Source organism: Hemibagrus wyckioides, linkage group LG13 (genome assembly GCF_019097595.1).
Source record: "Hemibagrus wyckioides isolate EC202008001 linkage group LG13, SWU_Hwy_1.0, whole genome shotgun sequence".
Taxonomy (NCBI): Eukaryota; Metazoa; Chordata; class Actinopteri; order Siluriformes; family Bagridae; genus Hemibagrus; species Hemibagrus wyckioides.
The window spans coordinates 17,981,626-17,999,194 of record NC_080722.1 but is presented as its reverse complement, the minus strand read 5'-3'; the positions used below and the strand labels follow the sequence as shown (position 1 = coordinate 17,999,194).

Genomic DNA, 17,569 nt, shown 5'->3' with positions numbered 1-17,569 from the left:
TCCATTAACACTGTTCTGGTAAAAAAAAAAAAAAAAAAAAAGATACAAGAAAAAATGTTCCATTTGTCAATGAATTGTTCACATAGAAGTTGAATTTCAGCTTTCAGTGACACTAAAAAAAAAAAAAAAAGTACAAATATTTTAACCAAGCGAAGCTCAAACGGTGCTGTTAGTGCAATCTGAACATTTAGCCTGTCTTGCTACATCACTGCCTCAACTGTGGAGAAGCAAGGAAAGGGAAAGAAAATGACCAATGATCACACTGACCTTCACTTTCATCTATAGTGTATCTATGCTTGTAGAGTATCTAAAACTAAATGGAATATTTGAACCATGATTTGCAGTTGAATTCTCAGGTGAATAGTCAATAACAATAATAATAATAATAATAATACAAAATTATAAAATATACTGTATATTTAATATTATAAAATTATTTTAGAAAAGATTTTGTGCCATTCCAACTCCCATTTTATTGCCAATTACAATCATATGCGTTAAAGCATTTCGTGTGACCGTGTTTCCCTAGTTTTTAATGAATGACTTTAATGAATATGTCTCATTGTGACGTTTGAAAATTTCTATAATAGTGTCTTTTCAAAATATTTTCTCTTATAAAATATATATTCATGTTTAGGTCATTTTTAAGACACACAAAAAATGCATCTGAGAATGCAACAGCTTGTATTACAATTCTGTATAAAAAATAAAGCTCGGGAGTCCGATATTCCTAGGCCAACTATGAATTTCATTAATCTCTTTTGTGAGGGTATGCATTTCCTCTATCCTGTTCCTAAACAAAGGAATGTCTCATAAATATCTTCTGTATAAATACATCTATGCAAATATCCAAATGTCCAAATAAATACATCTGAGATGTGACGTCTTCCAAGATAGCAAATGGGTCACGCGTCAATATTATTAGTCGTAATAGAAACTCCAATAAAAATGGAATCTTTCATATAGGGGCAAGCAGTGAGCGAAATGTAAACGTAACATATTTTTTTACAAAGAAAAAACATGTTGAAGATGTGTACCACATGCCTATAAAGTTTTATATGTAGTCATTCATTAAGGGAATAAAAGTCAAAGGTGGCACGTTGTCATTGTTGAGTTGCCTGTAAATTTAGCATGTTTGTTTATGTTTGTATTTAATCCATGGACTTGCAACTAAGACATACTCTCACATTATAGATAAAGATATATTCTGATACAACTACATTGTATCTCAGTTGTCTAAATAAATTAAAATGATTTTAAAAAATAAAATGGGGATGAAACAGAAAATATTGAAATGATAGAACATAGAAAAATTACATGCTGTCCAAAAATATACGTCAAGCCAAATGTGACAAAGTACTATACTACTCAAGGTGCAGTGTGAGCATTAATGAATATTTACAATAGCACATTAGAATACATGTGGTGGTGATTTGGGGGGTTTTGTGTGAGCACTTCAGAAGTGTTTCGCCACACACCACGTGCAGGAAAGACTTTTGAAGCAGTAGTGTAATATTTACAAATGGATTGCAAATGCTGTTGAATTTATTTTAGATGTTTACTTTGAATGGATTTGGTTTATTTGGTTTCTATTATTTCCAGTAATTCTTTCCCACTATATAAAGTCCAATGAATTTTCAAGTTTTGGACCAGTACAAGCTTTTTTTTTTTTTTTAACTGAGTTAAACTATAGGAAGAAAATATTGACTGATTAACAGGTCAGCCCATAGCTGCTGTCTGTGCGTCTTGTGGAAAACCACGTCATTAAAAAATTTGGATGAGAAGTGCTTTGTGTTACTGCTCATTATATACCTAGCTGTATGATTTATCTAATGAAGCTTCCTGGATGATTTCACCAGTGCTCAAGATGCAGGTCCATGGCTGAGTTCAGTCCAATGTCACTCACATCCAGGAATTCTGTGTTGAAGATACTGGGTGCTGATGGAGCCATGCTGCTGCTGAATGCTGTGGCTGAGCTGGGTGGAGTTAAGTCCAACCACTCCATGCTTTCCCATGGTGACTCGGAGAACGTCATGCCAAGCCCTTGGCCATCCGTGGGCACTGGTGAGACCTTGGTGGCCATGGGAGACAGAGGCGTGTCCATCATGTCCCTGTTGCTGAGCAGCTTGTCGTCATGGTGATGACCTGGGTAGGAGTCTCCTATTTCCTCAAGCTGGCTCTCGTCAGTGCCCAACTTGACAGGGATGATGTCACCATGACGGCTTACGGGGCTCAGAAGCACCTCCAGTTGGCACTCGGTGTGCCCTGTAGCATGCTCATATGGCACCTCGGCGGGGGAAATGTGGCTGTAGTGGCGGTGGAACTTTGGCACGGACGTGGCACCGGTGGCAGTATTGCCGTGTGAAACTGTAAGGTGAGGCACAACTTTGGTTACAGGGGACCTCTCTTCTTTGGCGTTAGCTGGCATTTCTTGATGGGTGGGTGGGGGTGGGGGGAGATGGGCAGTGCAGGAAGAGGGGAAGGACATTACAGCATTTATCAGAACAGGTTAGATTAAGGAACGGGGGTAGGGGTCTAGAAGGGGCATGCTACTTTCATACATTTTTAAACTTATACTCACCTCCACTTTCAATAAGGACATCAAGGAGTTCGTCCATTTGCTGACTTCTGGTCATCTGCTGCAACAAAAGAGTGCAGTCATGTAGTTCATTTATCATACAAAAATTTGGTCTCATAGTTTGTAATTTGCATTTTGGTTGTAGTTATTATAAACTTACAAAGTGGCCCTGCCATAGTTGGACACAACAATTATGCTAAGCCACTGAAACTGTCAAATACAGTACATCTTGTTTACTTCTCATGACAAAAATTATGCATAATGACTGCAGCAAGATAAACATTTTTTTTTACATACATAACGACTTATCCTGCAGGACTGACACTGCTGTATAATGCTCATAGATGGGAATTCCACCCAAAAATGTTCAGTTTTTCTCTTCTATACCACTAACATGCTGATAGAAACTAAGATTATAGAACCAGTATACTTGTCAAAGTCAAATTGCTTACTTTCTGCTTAAAGCCTGAAAACAGACTAAATCAACTACTTCATTTCAAATCCAACTGCACACTGTCTATATTTGACGTAATAAAGGTATATATACCTGAAAAAAGAATCAATGTAATTAAATACTTTTTTGGGTGTAATTACACTTGAGTGTTATTTTTAGGCAAATTTCAGCCAGGAAGCTCTCTACTAATCAGCACAACATTTCATGTATTAGGGTACTGATCATGCAACGTGAAAGCAGAGAAGTGTGCATTGTGAGGGTGGCATAGAAGAGGAAACGTGTTTGAGATTTATGTGTGTATGAGCGATGCCGAAAGCTGGAGTGATGGTGGAAGGCATGAGGCTCAGCTGGTCTTGGGACTCCTTTACCTGCTTCACTGCATCCTCATAGCATGGGGGCTGTTTAATGGCAGATGCAGTAGAGTCTGAGCTACAGAAGGTAGTGGTGGAGGTGGCGCACTTTTGGCCAATGTGCCTGGGAGAGTGTAATATTGCCATCTATATGAGGAGATAGGGTGAAATGTTATACCTCAGATGTGGAAGAGGGACCAGATAAAGGATGAGAAGTTTTCATAGATCACGCTTGTGTGTGGCAGGCATTATATGTGTTTGGCCATGGGAAGGGGTACAAGGATGAACTGTTCATTTCTTTCCTCACTATCTGTCTCAGAATCATCTGTCAACATTGAATAATAGCAAGTAGCTTTGATTTGTCCTACCATCTTGTGCGAGTTTGGCATGTGATCTAACCACATGATCAAATTCATGCACATTGAGAAACATGTGACTAGTAATGTTTATTCAGTTCAGTGAATAAAAGCTGATGAAAGCATGTGACCAGTGTATTCATTGATGATGATTGTGGAGACTTTTAGATGTTATTACAGATAATTGTTTTGTATGTAAACCCATAACTATGGGAGGATTGGTTTTGTGACCACAGTTAGAAGGAAAATTAAAAGAACAATCAGTTTGAGTGTGAAGGCTTCTAGATAGATTCTGTGCATGAATATAGTTAAGAAGGTTGGATGATGTGGACTAATCTCATCTCCTTACAAACCTTTTGCTGCATGTTTGGACTTTTGGCCTTAGAAGACCCTCTGGGGTTTAGGTTATTCTCATTGCTTGGGTACACTGGCTGCATACTTCTCTGGTCAGGTGAATAGGTGCAGCTCACTGACTGAGCAACATTCTTCTGCTGGAGCTGTGATAAGGGGCAATATTTTGTTAGATTTATTTCAGGACCTTATAAGTTCTAACAGTTACATTCCATGTTCCTTGATGAAAATGACTGAAGCCCTTCATCATGGCTCTTTGTAAGATTCTGCATACCTGCATGGGATGTGGTCTGGCTCCACTGTGAGGGCAGCTGTCCCTACCCAGGGGAGGTGTGAGCAGAAATGGATGACTAGGAGAGGCAGGCAGGCTGTTGGGTTGTGGGCTGCTTGAGTTCTTGGTTACTGGTGAGTCTTGAGGAGAGCACTGGGGGCTAAGATAGGCAGGGAGACCAGAAGGACTTCTAGAGGAGGGCATGTCTAGGCTCCGTAGTCCACCACCTAGACCACAATGTCCCATTGGCTCCATGCAGCTGTTTGGGGGCCCATTCTTTGGCTGCTTGGAGGCCATTGGACAGCTAGAGGCCACATGCTCTTGTTTGATAGACACACCAAAGAAGTGCTGCATCTGGCTTGGGGGCTGCAAATGCACTGGCTCCTGTAGGCCATGACTGTTCTTCCGTTTATGCAATTGCATCCGTAGCTCCTCCACCTGCCTTTGCTCCTGGTGTAATTTCCAGGTCAGCTCCTCAATCACCTTCTGCTTCTCTACCAACATCTTGTCCTTCTCAGTGTCCAGGCCTGGTTCACCATGCAGGCAGTTTCCCAAGTTCTGGTTGTCCTCTGCACTCAGTTGAGTTGGCGATGGCTGCAGGCCAAACTGCGGAGAGGACATAGTGACATCGCTAAAACTGTCAGGAAGAGAGCCATTTACAGACAGCTCAGAGGACGCAGGAGAGATGGGTGGGGTGGATGTAGTACTGCAGAATGGGTAATATCCCCCTACGTGGGACATTGAAGAACTTGGCGATTGGTAGGAGGAGAGTGAGCCAGTGGGGGTCACTGGGAAGGTCACAGTCGTGATATCTCCAGAGCTGGAGGGAGAAGTAGAGCTAGAGTCTTTATAGGGCCTCAGCCTTTCTATGAGGGCAGTCTTGGTGCCTGATACTGGGAGACCTCGTATTCTCAGTTGCTGCCGAAGCTCAGACACCTGTTGTCAAGACAAAACAAAACCTCTCTTACTATATCTGAAAAAAAACCTACAACTGTATAGTGTTACTATATGCAGATACTGTATGTAGATTTGCTAAAGACTATAACTTGTGAAAGATTTCTCCAGATAATTGCATACCTTTAGATCATCAAGGTTAGCAGGCAGAGGCCCAGGTCTGATTGGAGTCATGTTAGATGTGTTGCAGTATGTGGTCTTTACAGGAGATGAAGAGCTGCTACTTTCTGTACTTGTGGCAGCATTGGAATTGCATGGTGTTTGCTGTTCACTGGTCTGCCTGAAGGATATTCACAGAGTCAGCTCAGGAAATTTATCATCAGTAATAATATGACTGCATTTGGATTATCATGACCAAATCTGAAATATATATGACTCACTTGGTTGACAGATGCTGGTGTACAGGCTGGTAGCTAAAGCTCTGGCTTTGTGGACACTGGGACTGGTGTGAATGATTCTGCTGCTGGTGCTTCTGCTGGCTGAGAATCTGCAGTTGCAGGAAGAGCTGCTGTTGCTGTAGTAGTCGGGCGTAGGCTGAGTCCATTGGAGGAGGAGATTTTTCTGCTTTCTGGTCTGGCGGAATGTACTGGTGGTACTTCAGCTTTTTCACCTTCGGCTTAACATCTTTGGGCTTCTTATGACGATTCTTGTCTGATGTTTTGGACTATTCCATGGTCACCAAGGGCAAATTAAAATATAATGAGGTGTTAATCATTGAGTTACTTAGTAGATACATAGAGATGGCAATTGAAATAATTTCTATGTTAATTATCGTTGTACATGTCTTTGTGTACTTTTGGATGTAACCTATATTGCACCAGCTGCTTGTATAATTATTTATTACTAATATTTGCAGAAATTATTTGGAGAAAATGCTTGCCCTACCTTTATTATTGCAGGGACAGGAATGGGTGGAGCTGTCTGGCTGTTTGTCACAGGTGGACCTTCTTCTTGGTTTTGAATAGTTGATTCTCTGGTTTGTGACCCCTTAACAGTAAAGTGTAACAGCTTAGCAAGAGAATTGATATTATCTATATTTATAGTTTGTGGGGGCACTGTAAGCCTAATACCTTTTATACACTGATAACAGATTAAGCAGGACACTGCAATTTAATCCACTGCCAGAGAGGGCAGACTTCTCAAAGCTATTTCTAAAACCTAAGAGACTTAGTAATGCTGTTGATTTGCAGTCTTCTAGTAACCTAAAAGTTTAATTCGTGTAGATTGAAAAGTGTGTATTATTTTATGTCAATTTAGTTTATCACCTGTGTAGAGCCTGTAGTCAGCGATGGGGATGGAATGCCACCACTGGCCTTGCTCTCTGCCAAAGGCCCGGCTGAGCTCTGGGACTCATCACTAAGGGGCTGTTCCGGAGACATGCTCTCACTGCTGCTGTCCTCCTCAAATGCATATGAGTCCTCTTGCTTTGGAAACTTCCCATTATTCACTAGAAACATAACAAATGGATAAAACTGTATCAAAACACTGCAACTCCTAGGAACTGAGATAAAACTGAGAAGTCAAACTGACAAATAAGCAGATTAAATAGGGGGGCAATTGATTCATTCTTAGATTGGGGTTCTGACTCAGAAAACAAACACTGATTAAAGTCTAATTAATATCTTTATGAAAAAAAATAACTCTATAGTACAGTATGTATCTGTGTAAATATTTAGGAATCTTTTTGCACTGTGCAATCTTGTACATGTGCAGGCAGGGGACCCAAAATCCTATTGCACCTTACATTTTTGCTGCAGAATTGACCCTGGCCTTTGTTGAATGGTGCTATTTGTTTTTTCATTTACGCCTAGTCAAAACACTTTGGTCAGTGGTGCCGTGATGTAGAGGGAGTAGGCTGACAGGACCACTTCATTCTAAAGGGGGACCTTGATAGTACTGAGCAGCTTTGTCCTATCAGCAGAAGTCAGCCTACAAGGGGCTACGAGAGGGACAATGTGTAGTGCCAGTGTGTGTTGAGATGGGAAATGGTGTGTGTGTGTGTATATATATGTGTGAGTGTATTTGTGTGCTGATGCTTGCGCGACTTGTTCAGTATCTAAGCATGTGACCTGCCAAGAGTGTGGGCCCTGGTTTCAATCATGACAGACACTCTGCCTGCAGTGTGCTGGGCACAAACTCTGTGTACCCTCCCCCAAGCCTAACTGCTGTCCAGCTAAAGCCAAGGAAAATGTTAGTGTTGTTACCTTCCACCTGTTGGTGTTAGACAGGACTGGACACTGTAACTAGAGATGACTGACCTCTACCTGTCCACTTTTCATCCTATACTGAGCCATCAGATAAAAATATACGAGGGGATAAATGTAACAAATGTTGCTCAAAGAATAGACAAACTTGCATCTGAGTGTATATATAAAGATACTGACGACTTTTCAGATTACAGAGAGCTTGCAATTACCCTAAGGGACATTGTAAAATCTCAGAGCTCCTTTGCTTATTTAAAAGCCTGCAGGTTTAATAATCAAACCCAGAGAGTAGGTCATGGGAGTGTTACAGGATGGGGGTCTCAGCACTGCAGACAGCTGCAGAGCGGCACAGTCCCCCCTCAGACACCTTTGTAGGTGGCTTGGTGGAGCCACATAAATCATGACGAGTCAAAACAGAGCAGCTTGAGGCCATGTCCATTTGATCTCCAGAGAAAAGGGTGGGTCCAAATACAGCTGCTGTTTGTCTCAATAAAACATGCTCGTCTTCCCGCAGAGGTAATGTAAACTGAAGTCCTCTGCCTTATGGTAGGGTTATGCAATACATTTACAGAAAAGTCCAAGGAGAAAACAGAATGTTTATTTCTGAGTATGTCTAAAAACACTGGATTTAGCAGAATCTGAAGGGATGTGTGGTTATGCAGCATAGTAAACACAACATTGAGTTAACGCTTGTGCCTTAGAGCCGATGGCCTCCTAAATCAAACTGTGTTTGGTGAGGAAAAGTTTGGAAGGATTGTCAGGAATTTTGCTAAATATCACTTGGTGGGAGTGTTTTTTGGGGTCAGTGAGTCAACTTCCGAGCATGAAAATGGCTCGGCCATATCCCCTCCACGTTTCCTTTTGATCTGATATAAGGACTTCAACCAAACACTTACCTTATAAAAGCAATAAAAAAATTACCACTTACCTTTTAAAGCAGCCTCTTTAACAGTTGAATCTACGGGTATGATGTTCTTCTCAACCAATTCCAACGGACCTGGTCTCAGAGCGATTTTCTCGTTAAGGTCGTCAGCAAGTCGGGCACGTTTAAGTTTGCTCTGTGAGTCTTGAGCGGGGCCCTCGTTGGCCGAGTCTGCATAGTAACACAGAAATCATAAGAGATATAAGTGTAGATCCAAAACTTTCTACTTGCATGCATACGCCATGCAGCAATGTTCGAGTTTCTAGCATAAACAGTTATTGTCTGGCCGTCCAAGACAGGCCTCACCCATGATGCTCATCACTCAATGTGGATCAAGCAGTCTAAAATGCATCTTATGTAAAAAGCTTTGTTATATGAACTACGGCCTATACAAACCATTTCATTTTGTTTTTTTTAAATATTTAAAATGACAATGTGGTAAACACTGAAGGTCTTACCTTGTAGAATGTGCATGTTAACCAGCTCTGACTTCTCTGGTCTACTTCGGATTTTATGCTTTAAATAATCTCCAGTCTGCAAAATAGTAACAATTAGTGCCTGAAGGACAGAAGAATTGATGTTTTTAACCAAACGTCGTTTTTCATTTTACTTGTGCACGGTACTAGACAATTTCTCTATTATCCATATTTATTTTCCAAATATCACATAAGTTCCTCCTGGCAGATATGGCACGTGCCAAGGAGTCATGTTTACTTTTGCTTCAGAAAGATAAAGTGGCGTTTTGCTCTGACCTTGGAGCGTTCAAGACTTTTCCTCTGCTCGTGGAATGCAGCTGGACTCTTCAGGGCTGGAAAAATAAATGAGAAAGAACTAAATAAATTAGAAGGAGCTAACCATCTCTGTCAGTCTGTGTGCTCGTTGTCAATAAATCCTATATAAATAAGCTTTGCTTGCCACACTTCTGGGTCAACTGCGCTGTTCACAGTCCACATTGTTGATTCAATGGCTAATCTGATCACTTCTATTAAACACAAAGAAGCTTTTTCTCGGTAGATGTTAATTAAACATGTTGTTCAAACGCATTGCTGCTGTCTTGCAACAAGGCAAACCAGTATGCTTTAGAAAGATTTCCTATACAGATATACATAATTTATACAGATGAAGAAGAAGCATCATGGGTAATCTCCCACAGTAAATGTATTGTTTCCCACCCATCTTATCTAATGGATGTGCTCTCTGGACATGATAACTGTGGTCAAAGTGTTCAAACCTATTCCTGGAGGCCTTTCTGATTAACTAGCACTAATGATGCTGATTAGATTAGAAATGTTAGATTTCTGCTAAGCCTTGGTCTAAGACATCATCCAGACTCCTTGTCTACTTTGGCTTGTAAAGAAGGAAACCATGTACAGGTCTTTTGCAATGGCAGTTATATAGAGCGGATTTAAACAGTGTGATGGGCTTATATTCATTTACAATCAGTGAAGTACAGCCAGGCATCTGTGCCTTTGTTTTTATTTTGTTACAGTGTTGGAGTTCATACTCATTAAATGCGATTAGGGGTTCAAGCACTAAAGTCATCTCAGACGTTATGCATTCTGTTGGTGAGAAATTCAGGAATAGAAAGCTTTATGGTTCAAAATTTGTTGGAAAAAAAAAAAAAAGATTAAATAAATCCAAATGGAGGGAGTTTATATCATAGTTAAAGGGGTCCCTGGCTCCATTTGAGAGCCAATGGTTTGGGCTATGTTCGAATAAGCTTTTTTTTTTTTGCTCTGCCATCTAAAATAGTGTGTTGTTAAGATAATGTGTTAATTCTGTTAGCACTGGAGATGTCAGTTATTGTGATAATGTCAGTCATAGTGATAATAACCCAGCTCCTACTACAAGTAGTATACTAATAGTAAAATTATATGACATGAACGTACAGTTACTTTGTCTTGAATGCTCTGGTTTGGAATAGCACTTGGCTTTCAGTATAAGCCACTATAACAGAATATAAAATTGATTACATAAATAGTATGTGATTCTAATAAACAATTGTTTAGAAATTGTTTGTCTCTGCATAAACTGCAGGTAGTTATCAGTTCTACAGTATTTTTCTCCTCTGTGAATTAAACAGAATGAAACATGAGGCCTTTAAATTAGAATGTGGATGTTTAGCTGAATATAAAGAAATATTCCTGGACAGTTAGTCAAGATAGGGTGAAATAAGACTGCAAGCTCCTCCCGGCCACACGCCAAACAGCCTTGAGAGGACTGACTGCTGCTTTCAAGTGCCTAATAAACACCAGATGTTCCTGGGGAGATGTATATATGGGGCACACACACACACACACACTGACCATCATCCTTCCAGACAACAGAAGAATGACTGAAATATTCCATCCATAAAAGAATGTGACAGATTTAGTCATTTCAGCCTTACATGCCCTCTTTAAAATAAAGGTGCACATTGGCAGGCTGGAATACACATGCCAAGAACCGATAGATGATGGAACCGACTTGGAAGAACACTGACATTCTACAGTCATACGCAAATAATACAGTTATCTTTAGTGATGCTATAACATGTTACAGAACACTGTCCAGTAGCCCCAGCTCTGTTATTTGTTGTCATAATATGTATGTATGTATGTTTCATATGTTAAAATCTTGTCGATGGCAGCTGTGGCAAACGTCCAGCTTCATTCACTTCTGGCCTGTAATCAATTGATAAACAGCCGCTGAAAATTCTTTTTAAAGGGCTGCAGGCTGGCCAATCGTGATTTTAGGGGCATTTATCTTTGGCAGTCTCCCAGAGATTGATAGGACTGGGCAGGCCTCTGGATTCCTTTCCTGTGCGCACTTACACTAGTTATCTCACCACTGGAGCCTTTCTGCCTGCTATACCATTCAGCAACATGTCTCAATATAACCAGTACAAGAGCAAAATACACTGTGAGTAAGCTGAGACCCAGACCTATAATGGCCATGTGTGTGTATATGTATGTTTTAGCAAGTTGTAAGAGTGTGACACTGAGTAGGACTAAAGAAAGTGGATATAGATCACAGGTGAGCCATCCATCTGGAAAGTTGTGCATTTTCTTTAATTTCTTTGCCTATTTTACTTCATGCCGTTCACTTGCCACTATTCCTACATGAATAGCTTCTGCATATGAAATACTCTGTATGGAACTCCAGCTTGATTTTCTAACGTAATGAGTGAATGACGTCTGAGCAGAACATGAATGTCAGCAGGTCTATCGATGATTTGGTGCTACATATATACAGATTATGTTGCTTGGCTTGCGTGTGGCCGCAGAGTGCATGTTGAACAAAGAGCATTCCACTGAAGTCAGCCTGTACCACAGAATGTGCATGAAGGAATATGATTTAAAGCCCTGTGATGTTTCACTTGTACAAGCCATTCCTTTTTCATTCTTCTGTGGAACACCTATGCCAAACAGTGCTGTACTTCCTCTGAAAATCCTGACACTTCTGGCCAGGTGCACTCTAACATCTGATCTGTGTGATTTTCCACATTTATGCCTTAAGCTTCACTTTTTTTTTTTTTCTTTCTTTTTTTTTACCACTTGTGATCAATCAGCTGGTTTGTTTCAGACTGACACATGTCAGAAACGCCACATGGTAGGATGGTGCAGGCAGGGGGAGTGGGTGGGGGGTGGCTAGTGATGAGTGTGAAAAAAAGAGGTGTTACTCACGAGGCATGATGCCCTGGTCTGCTAACTGCTCACGCGTCCTCCTTTGCTGGAGCCTCAACTGCAGGACTGTGAGTAGAGGAAGGGAGGGAATTAGAAGAGGAGATACAAAGAGAGAGAGAGAGAGAGAGAGAGATTCATTATCCATAAAGCAAAACTAGAGAATGAACTTATAAATCTTTGTCTGGCCAGGGAACACATCATCCCCTGCAGGCATGCAGAGATAGCGGAGTGTCTTTCCTCTATCCTGCTCAAAGAACAGAACCACAAACGTACACAAACCAGCAACGGGCTAAAGGAGCAGCTCTTGCATTTATGACCCTCCTCTTCACTGGCCATCACGCCCACGAGGACCACACACTGTAGGGAGAGTTGTTTAAAAGCCAGGAGCTGTGTTTATCATAGACTTACATCCTGTTATAAGAAATATTTGTGGGTCTGTTGCTTTCTTTGTTTTGGGTGGCGTGTCTCACATCAGCATAGCAGACCGTCAGTGTGTCAACTGTGGGTCACTACATGAGAAGTCATTATAAGATTATCTTCAGCGAAATATTAATATATTGCCGTTAAATGGAATATGTACCCATGGATCTAATTGTGGAAGACATGCAGAAATCATTCACACTCTTTTACTCTGCTATCAGACAAAAACAGTCTCTGTGCAGCACATCTGCTTCTCTTCTGAACACATTTTGGGCAAGATGAAGCTGGGAAACACTGCCAAGCACAGAAGAGTGGACTGTTAATGGGCAAATAGGTGGACAGCGCAGGGGAACCTGGCTGAGTTTTGGCACCAGAACTGGCAGTTCTCACAAGTGTCATCATGGACTATACCTGGAAGCAGTTTTGGACACCCTGTTTTTTTTGTTTTTTTTTTACAAGCTTGTTTAGACAGAAAAAAAATGAAGTTGTTTGTTTGAAGAAATCACGCACACATTTCTACCTGTTGTTTTTCTCTCTTTTCTTCAGGCTTGTATTTCAAATAAACTATGGCAGCATTACAGTGAGAGCAACAGGTGAATTCTCAAAAGAGAGAGAGAGAGAGAGAGAGAGAGAGGCAAAGATAGAAAAAATCGCTTGGAGCATGAGCATGAGATTGCTTCCTGGCACCGTCAGCACTATTTGGCGATGTTAGCAGTGGGGGGAAGGGTTTGGGGGTGTGGAGGGCTTGATGAAGAATGCCAAACCCCTTGATTGCCCTAAATAATTATCCTCTATAAGAACCATCACAGCTTCACAGACACTCTGGATCGAATAACCTCAGCAATAAGAACCATATGAGCTGACTTAATGGCCTAAAATAGCTGCACCAGTTGTCTTCGGGGCATATATCTAAAATAATAAAAGCAAAAAAAAAAAGAAGCTTGTTTCTACCCAGATAACAGTTTTGCATTTGTGCCTGCTGTTGAATCATGCCTAGAGAACTTTCACTGGTATGTTACTTACAATAATCAACAATAATCCCTTACATGTTGTAGAATAATAAAAAATCCATTTTTTCAGTGCAGAACATCGTGGACTTCATCAGAGTAAGAACAAACAAATCCTGAGGCCTTTGAAGTGAAATGCTCTTTCCGTGAATAGCAATAAGACAGTAAACTTGACATGGTACAGATGGCTCCGAGATATTTGTATCCATATGATCAGTGTGCTTCTGTAGTGGTTGACTTATCCCAGCCGTATAGTTCATGACACCAGCAACTGCACACTCGGCTATTAGCAGGTCCAGCTGTTCAGCTTTTGCATCTAATTAGGATTGCCATTGTTTTGTGTGCCACCGGCATCTCGTTCCGTTCTCTGTATTCTAACTCACCAGCATTTCTGTACAAAAAAGTCAAGGTCACATCAAGACCCAACCTCAGAGGCGAATCTGAAGTTAATGCAGTAGCTTGCAATAATCCTGTAATTTATGCAAGTTAGGGGTAAAGGATCATGGTGGGAGGACGTGATAAACTCGCTTTGACTCACCAGAAGGCTCACTGACTTATTAAGCTGTCAGTAATTTGAGAATACCACACACATGGCCGAACACACAATGAGCAGATGCAGTTGAACACACTCACTGACGTCACTTTGGGGTCTAGTCTATGTTTTTTTTTTTTTTTTTTCTGCAGCTCCTAAGTCCAAGTGAGCAAAATAATTAGCATTGCTATTAGTGCTTGTTTACCTGGATAAAATTGAACCACACTATGGACTATCTAGGGTCCAACTGATAAGTTGGCACTCGAATCAAATGCCCATTCCATTAGTTAGTGGGTGCAGTAATATAAATAATAACACTGGCTTTCTGAATTCTGAAGATTTTGAAAAGAAAATCAAAGTGAAAGCAAAGAAGGCTGTCTGATAAAGGAGCCCATGTATATTATCAGCTGATATGGACAATTAAACATCTTACAACAAACAAACCAGTCGCCTTTGTGGCTGCATCGATCACGTGACTGCTACTGGATAGTTCTCAGCTGTGCAGGGCAACAGTTCTGACCTGCACACCTTTAACTGTCTTAGCTTTTGGTACAGCATGTGCACAGTTATGTAATTACGTAATTCCGCCCATCCCTTACAGCCACTAATGAAGTTTATCAAAGATATGAACACATCCACAAGGGACACACTGGCAGATCTCTATCTATCCTGTTTTCTCTCACGCACACACACTCAAACACAGGAAAATAGTGGCAGCTAGTTGTGCCGATTGAAGCCAAAACCTATGTCTCTGTATAAACAGACCAACATCTGTGGAGCATTATAGCACTAATATGTGCTGGTCAAAATAAGCAACTTTTTTTCTTTTTTTTTTTACCATGCCACTCTTTGGACCAGAGACTTTACATCTTCCCTTCCTTTGGACTCGGGGTCATTTCCTTTGTGTCAATGCTCTAAACAACAGGAGGGAAACGCTCAATTTTGCCTGCAATTTTGGGTGAGCCTTTAAAAAATGAGGAAGAAAAAATGCTTTCAGGCTGTGAAATCCTGAAAGTCTTTGAAAGCAAAGTGCATTTCAGGTTGGTTGTCAACAAGTTGTTTCTGTGGCATGATTTAATATTTGTCCCAGTCAAATCTACGCCTGGGTCAGTAACATTTATGTCAGAGAGGTGGCAGTATTGTTCACAACAGATTCATTTCTAGACATGATTCCAGTATTCATCTGAGAGAAGCGCAGTGAGCCGACTTGTATATAAACATGAGCGCTGAAGAGAGGCTTCTGAGTTCTTGAGAAGGATGGCATGGCAGAGAGAGATGAACGAAAAATGATACAAAACAGACGAACTAAGCTAAGAACATGAGGGGGAGATTTAAGCATCACTTCAGCTAGCCCTTCAGACTGGTAAGGTCATGTCAAACTGCCATCTTTGTCGTTTGATAACCTTTGACCTCTGTCTCACTTCAGGTCAAGCTACTGGAAGCAAACAGTCATCTATATGTACACATGTGCTGTTTGCTAAAACTACTACTACTACAACTTCAGCACACTTTACAGAGTGATTTGTTTCACAAAATCATTATTCTTTATGATTCTGTTCTCGGTATCAATATACATATTTAATGTGGTTTTTAAGCCGTTCATTTTAATAAGCAACATATTTCGGAATGTTTCTTAAATCCAAACAATGTAGTTGAATAAAGATCAACAGGAAATATCTTACCTGATCTAAACTTGCTGCGAATCAGTACCGAGTGTTCAGAGCCCAGCAGGGTCATTCTGGTCACAGTAAGATTCCAGTGTCAGCACATTAACAGAGCAGTTTGCTAACTTCAGTCCAGTTAGAGAGAAATGTCATCAACAGGGTGGCCCCGAACAAGTGAGCACAGAAGTGTCAAACTTCTACACATCTAAATGCTGAGCGCCAGATGACCACCGAGTGTCAACCCGTCTGCTTGACTCTTCAGAGTGGCTACGGTTCCATGTAGCAGTGGGGGCTCCAATCCATGAGAGAGAAACTGATAGGACTGTGCTGCTGGGAGGGTCTTAAACTGGAGGAGAGTGCGTGCTGAGCCCTCCTCCAGCTCACTAGTGAGTTCTCCGTCAGCATGGGACAGGGCTGCCCCTACTGTTCAGCAGCATGCAAGCCCACCACACACACACACACACACACACACATCAAAACACACACCCATGGGGATCAGCAGGTGTCAATGCCAGGAATAAAGATGTTCCACTTCCTTAACCAAACATTCCTCTTCATATTCACATCTGCTATTAAATGAAAGACGTGCACACCATCCTCCCATCTGGGATAAATTGAACATTTAAAGTAGTATGGCTGTTTTTCACCCTTTTTACATATTCCTACAGAGAGCATCACAAAAATAACAAACACTGTATGTCCTGGTGATCTTAAACTGAGTCTATGTGTCTGCGTATTTTATCTTATCTAAAGAGAAGAAGTCTCCACTCAGTATTCTGACAGTCTTTCCTCCAGCTCCCACAATCCCAAACAAATGTCAGGGCGGATAATTTGGTCCGCTTTGGTAGTAGAAGCACTTTAACTGTTCCTGTAGACCCACGGCTTTAGTCCAAGCAACACACAACAGAGTGAGGGGAGTATATACCAAGAATATACCAATATATGGACATTTACATTTTTTTTGCAAATCTGAGAGATATGGTAGCTACAAAGTGCCATGTACTGAATATTGTGTAAAAGCATGCAATCTAATGCATCTGTCCCTTTTGAATCTGTTTACACATTGCAGGTTCCCTCATAATGGATGGGAAATATAGGAGAAATACTAAAGTGATGTCATTGCTGAGCTCCGCTCACACTTCTGTGTTCCTCATGTCTCTTTTTCAAAGCTTTGTTTTTCTCAGACTCAGCACTGGCTCATCGTTTTAAAGCACTTTAGATTTTAAATGAATCCAAGGGCTTAAACTCGCTAATGGCACCCAAACAATCTGTCCACTCCCTCCGCCACGCGTAACGCTCCACAGTCCAATATACAAGCGCGGTCAAATATTTACATTAGTACATCTTGAGTTGTAAGCGGGCTGTTTTCTGGGGAAAAGAGCGCCTGGCCGCACACAGTTCCCCTTGACTGAAGCTTGGAAGGCTTAATTAGCAGGTGAAAGTGCTTAAAGGGAGGTTGTGGCAGCAGCCGAGTCTGAGCATCCTTGTGAAATTCCTCAGAGGGTCACTGAGTCCTGTCCTAATCCCTCCCTTTAATTGGGCCTCGTGTCTCTAAAGGAGACATGTTTCATCTGAGCAGACTCCTCAAGAGAGGCTCAGTGTGACACCTCGAGACATGAATCACAGCTCTGGGTTTATGATAAATGAGTGTTTACAATCATATAGTATCTGCCTGAGCAGACACACACACAGGTTCCATAGCATAGAATTCGGCCATAAGCTATGTTATGGCTGTGGTGTAATATAGCTTTATGACCTCTGGAGTTTTAAGTGCTTCTTGGAAACCTGTGGCTAACACCATATTGAATTCATCAGTAATATCACCATCCTCTGAGATCTGT

The 17,569-nt window shown here is 41.1% G+C and overlaps 1 protein-coding gene across 10 annotated transcripts in view; it reads right to left on the bottom strand.

The window, feature by feature from the left end:
- Nucleotides 1–518: 518 nt before the first annotated feature.
- Nucleotides 519–17,569, bottom strand: part of myocd (myocardin) — a 92,594-nt gene continuing 75,543 nt past the window's right edge. For 2 of the 10 annotated variants that reach the window (XM_058405775.1, XM_058405774.1), the window contains 13 exons: nucleotides 12,106–12,171; nucleotides 9,193–9,248; nucleotides 8,899–8,974; nucleotides 8,447–8,611; nucleotides 6,580–6,761; nucleotides 6,200–6,301; nucleotides 5,695–5,978; nucleotides 5,438–5,594; nucleotides 4,364–5,296; nucleotides 4,092–4,235; nucleotides 3,401–3,529; nucleotides 2,582–2,639; nucleotides 519–2,430 (listed from right to left, as the gene is read on the bottom strand). In XM_058405775.1, the coding sequence (XP_058261758.1) occupies nucleotides 1,853–2,430; nucleotides 2,582–2,639; nucleotides 3,401–3,529; nucleotides 4,092–4,235; nucleotides 4,364–5,296; nucleotides 5,438–5,594; nucleotides 5,695–5,978; nucleotides 6,200–6,301; nucleotides 6,580–6,761; nucleotides 8,447–8,611; nucleotides 8,899–8,974; nucleotides 9,193–9,248; nucleotides 12,106–12,171 (2,930 nt within the window). In that variant the 3' untranslated portion in view covers nucleotides 519–1,852. Of the gene's footprint in view, nucleotides 2,431–2,581; nucleotides 2,640–3,400; nucleotides 3,530–4,091; nucleotides 4,236–4,363; nucleotides 5,297–5,437; nucleotides 5,595–5,694; nucleotides 5,979–6,199; nucleotides 6,302–6,579; nucleotides 6,762–8,446; nucleotides 8,612–8,898; nucleotides 8,975–9,192; nucleotides 9,249–12,105; nucleotides 12,172–15,746; nucleotides 16,028–17,569 lie in introns of those variants that run through there. The other 8 variants (XM_058405784.1, XM_058405776.1, XM_058405777.1 and 5 more) reach the window with 8 other exon arrangements.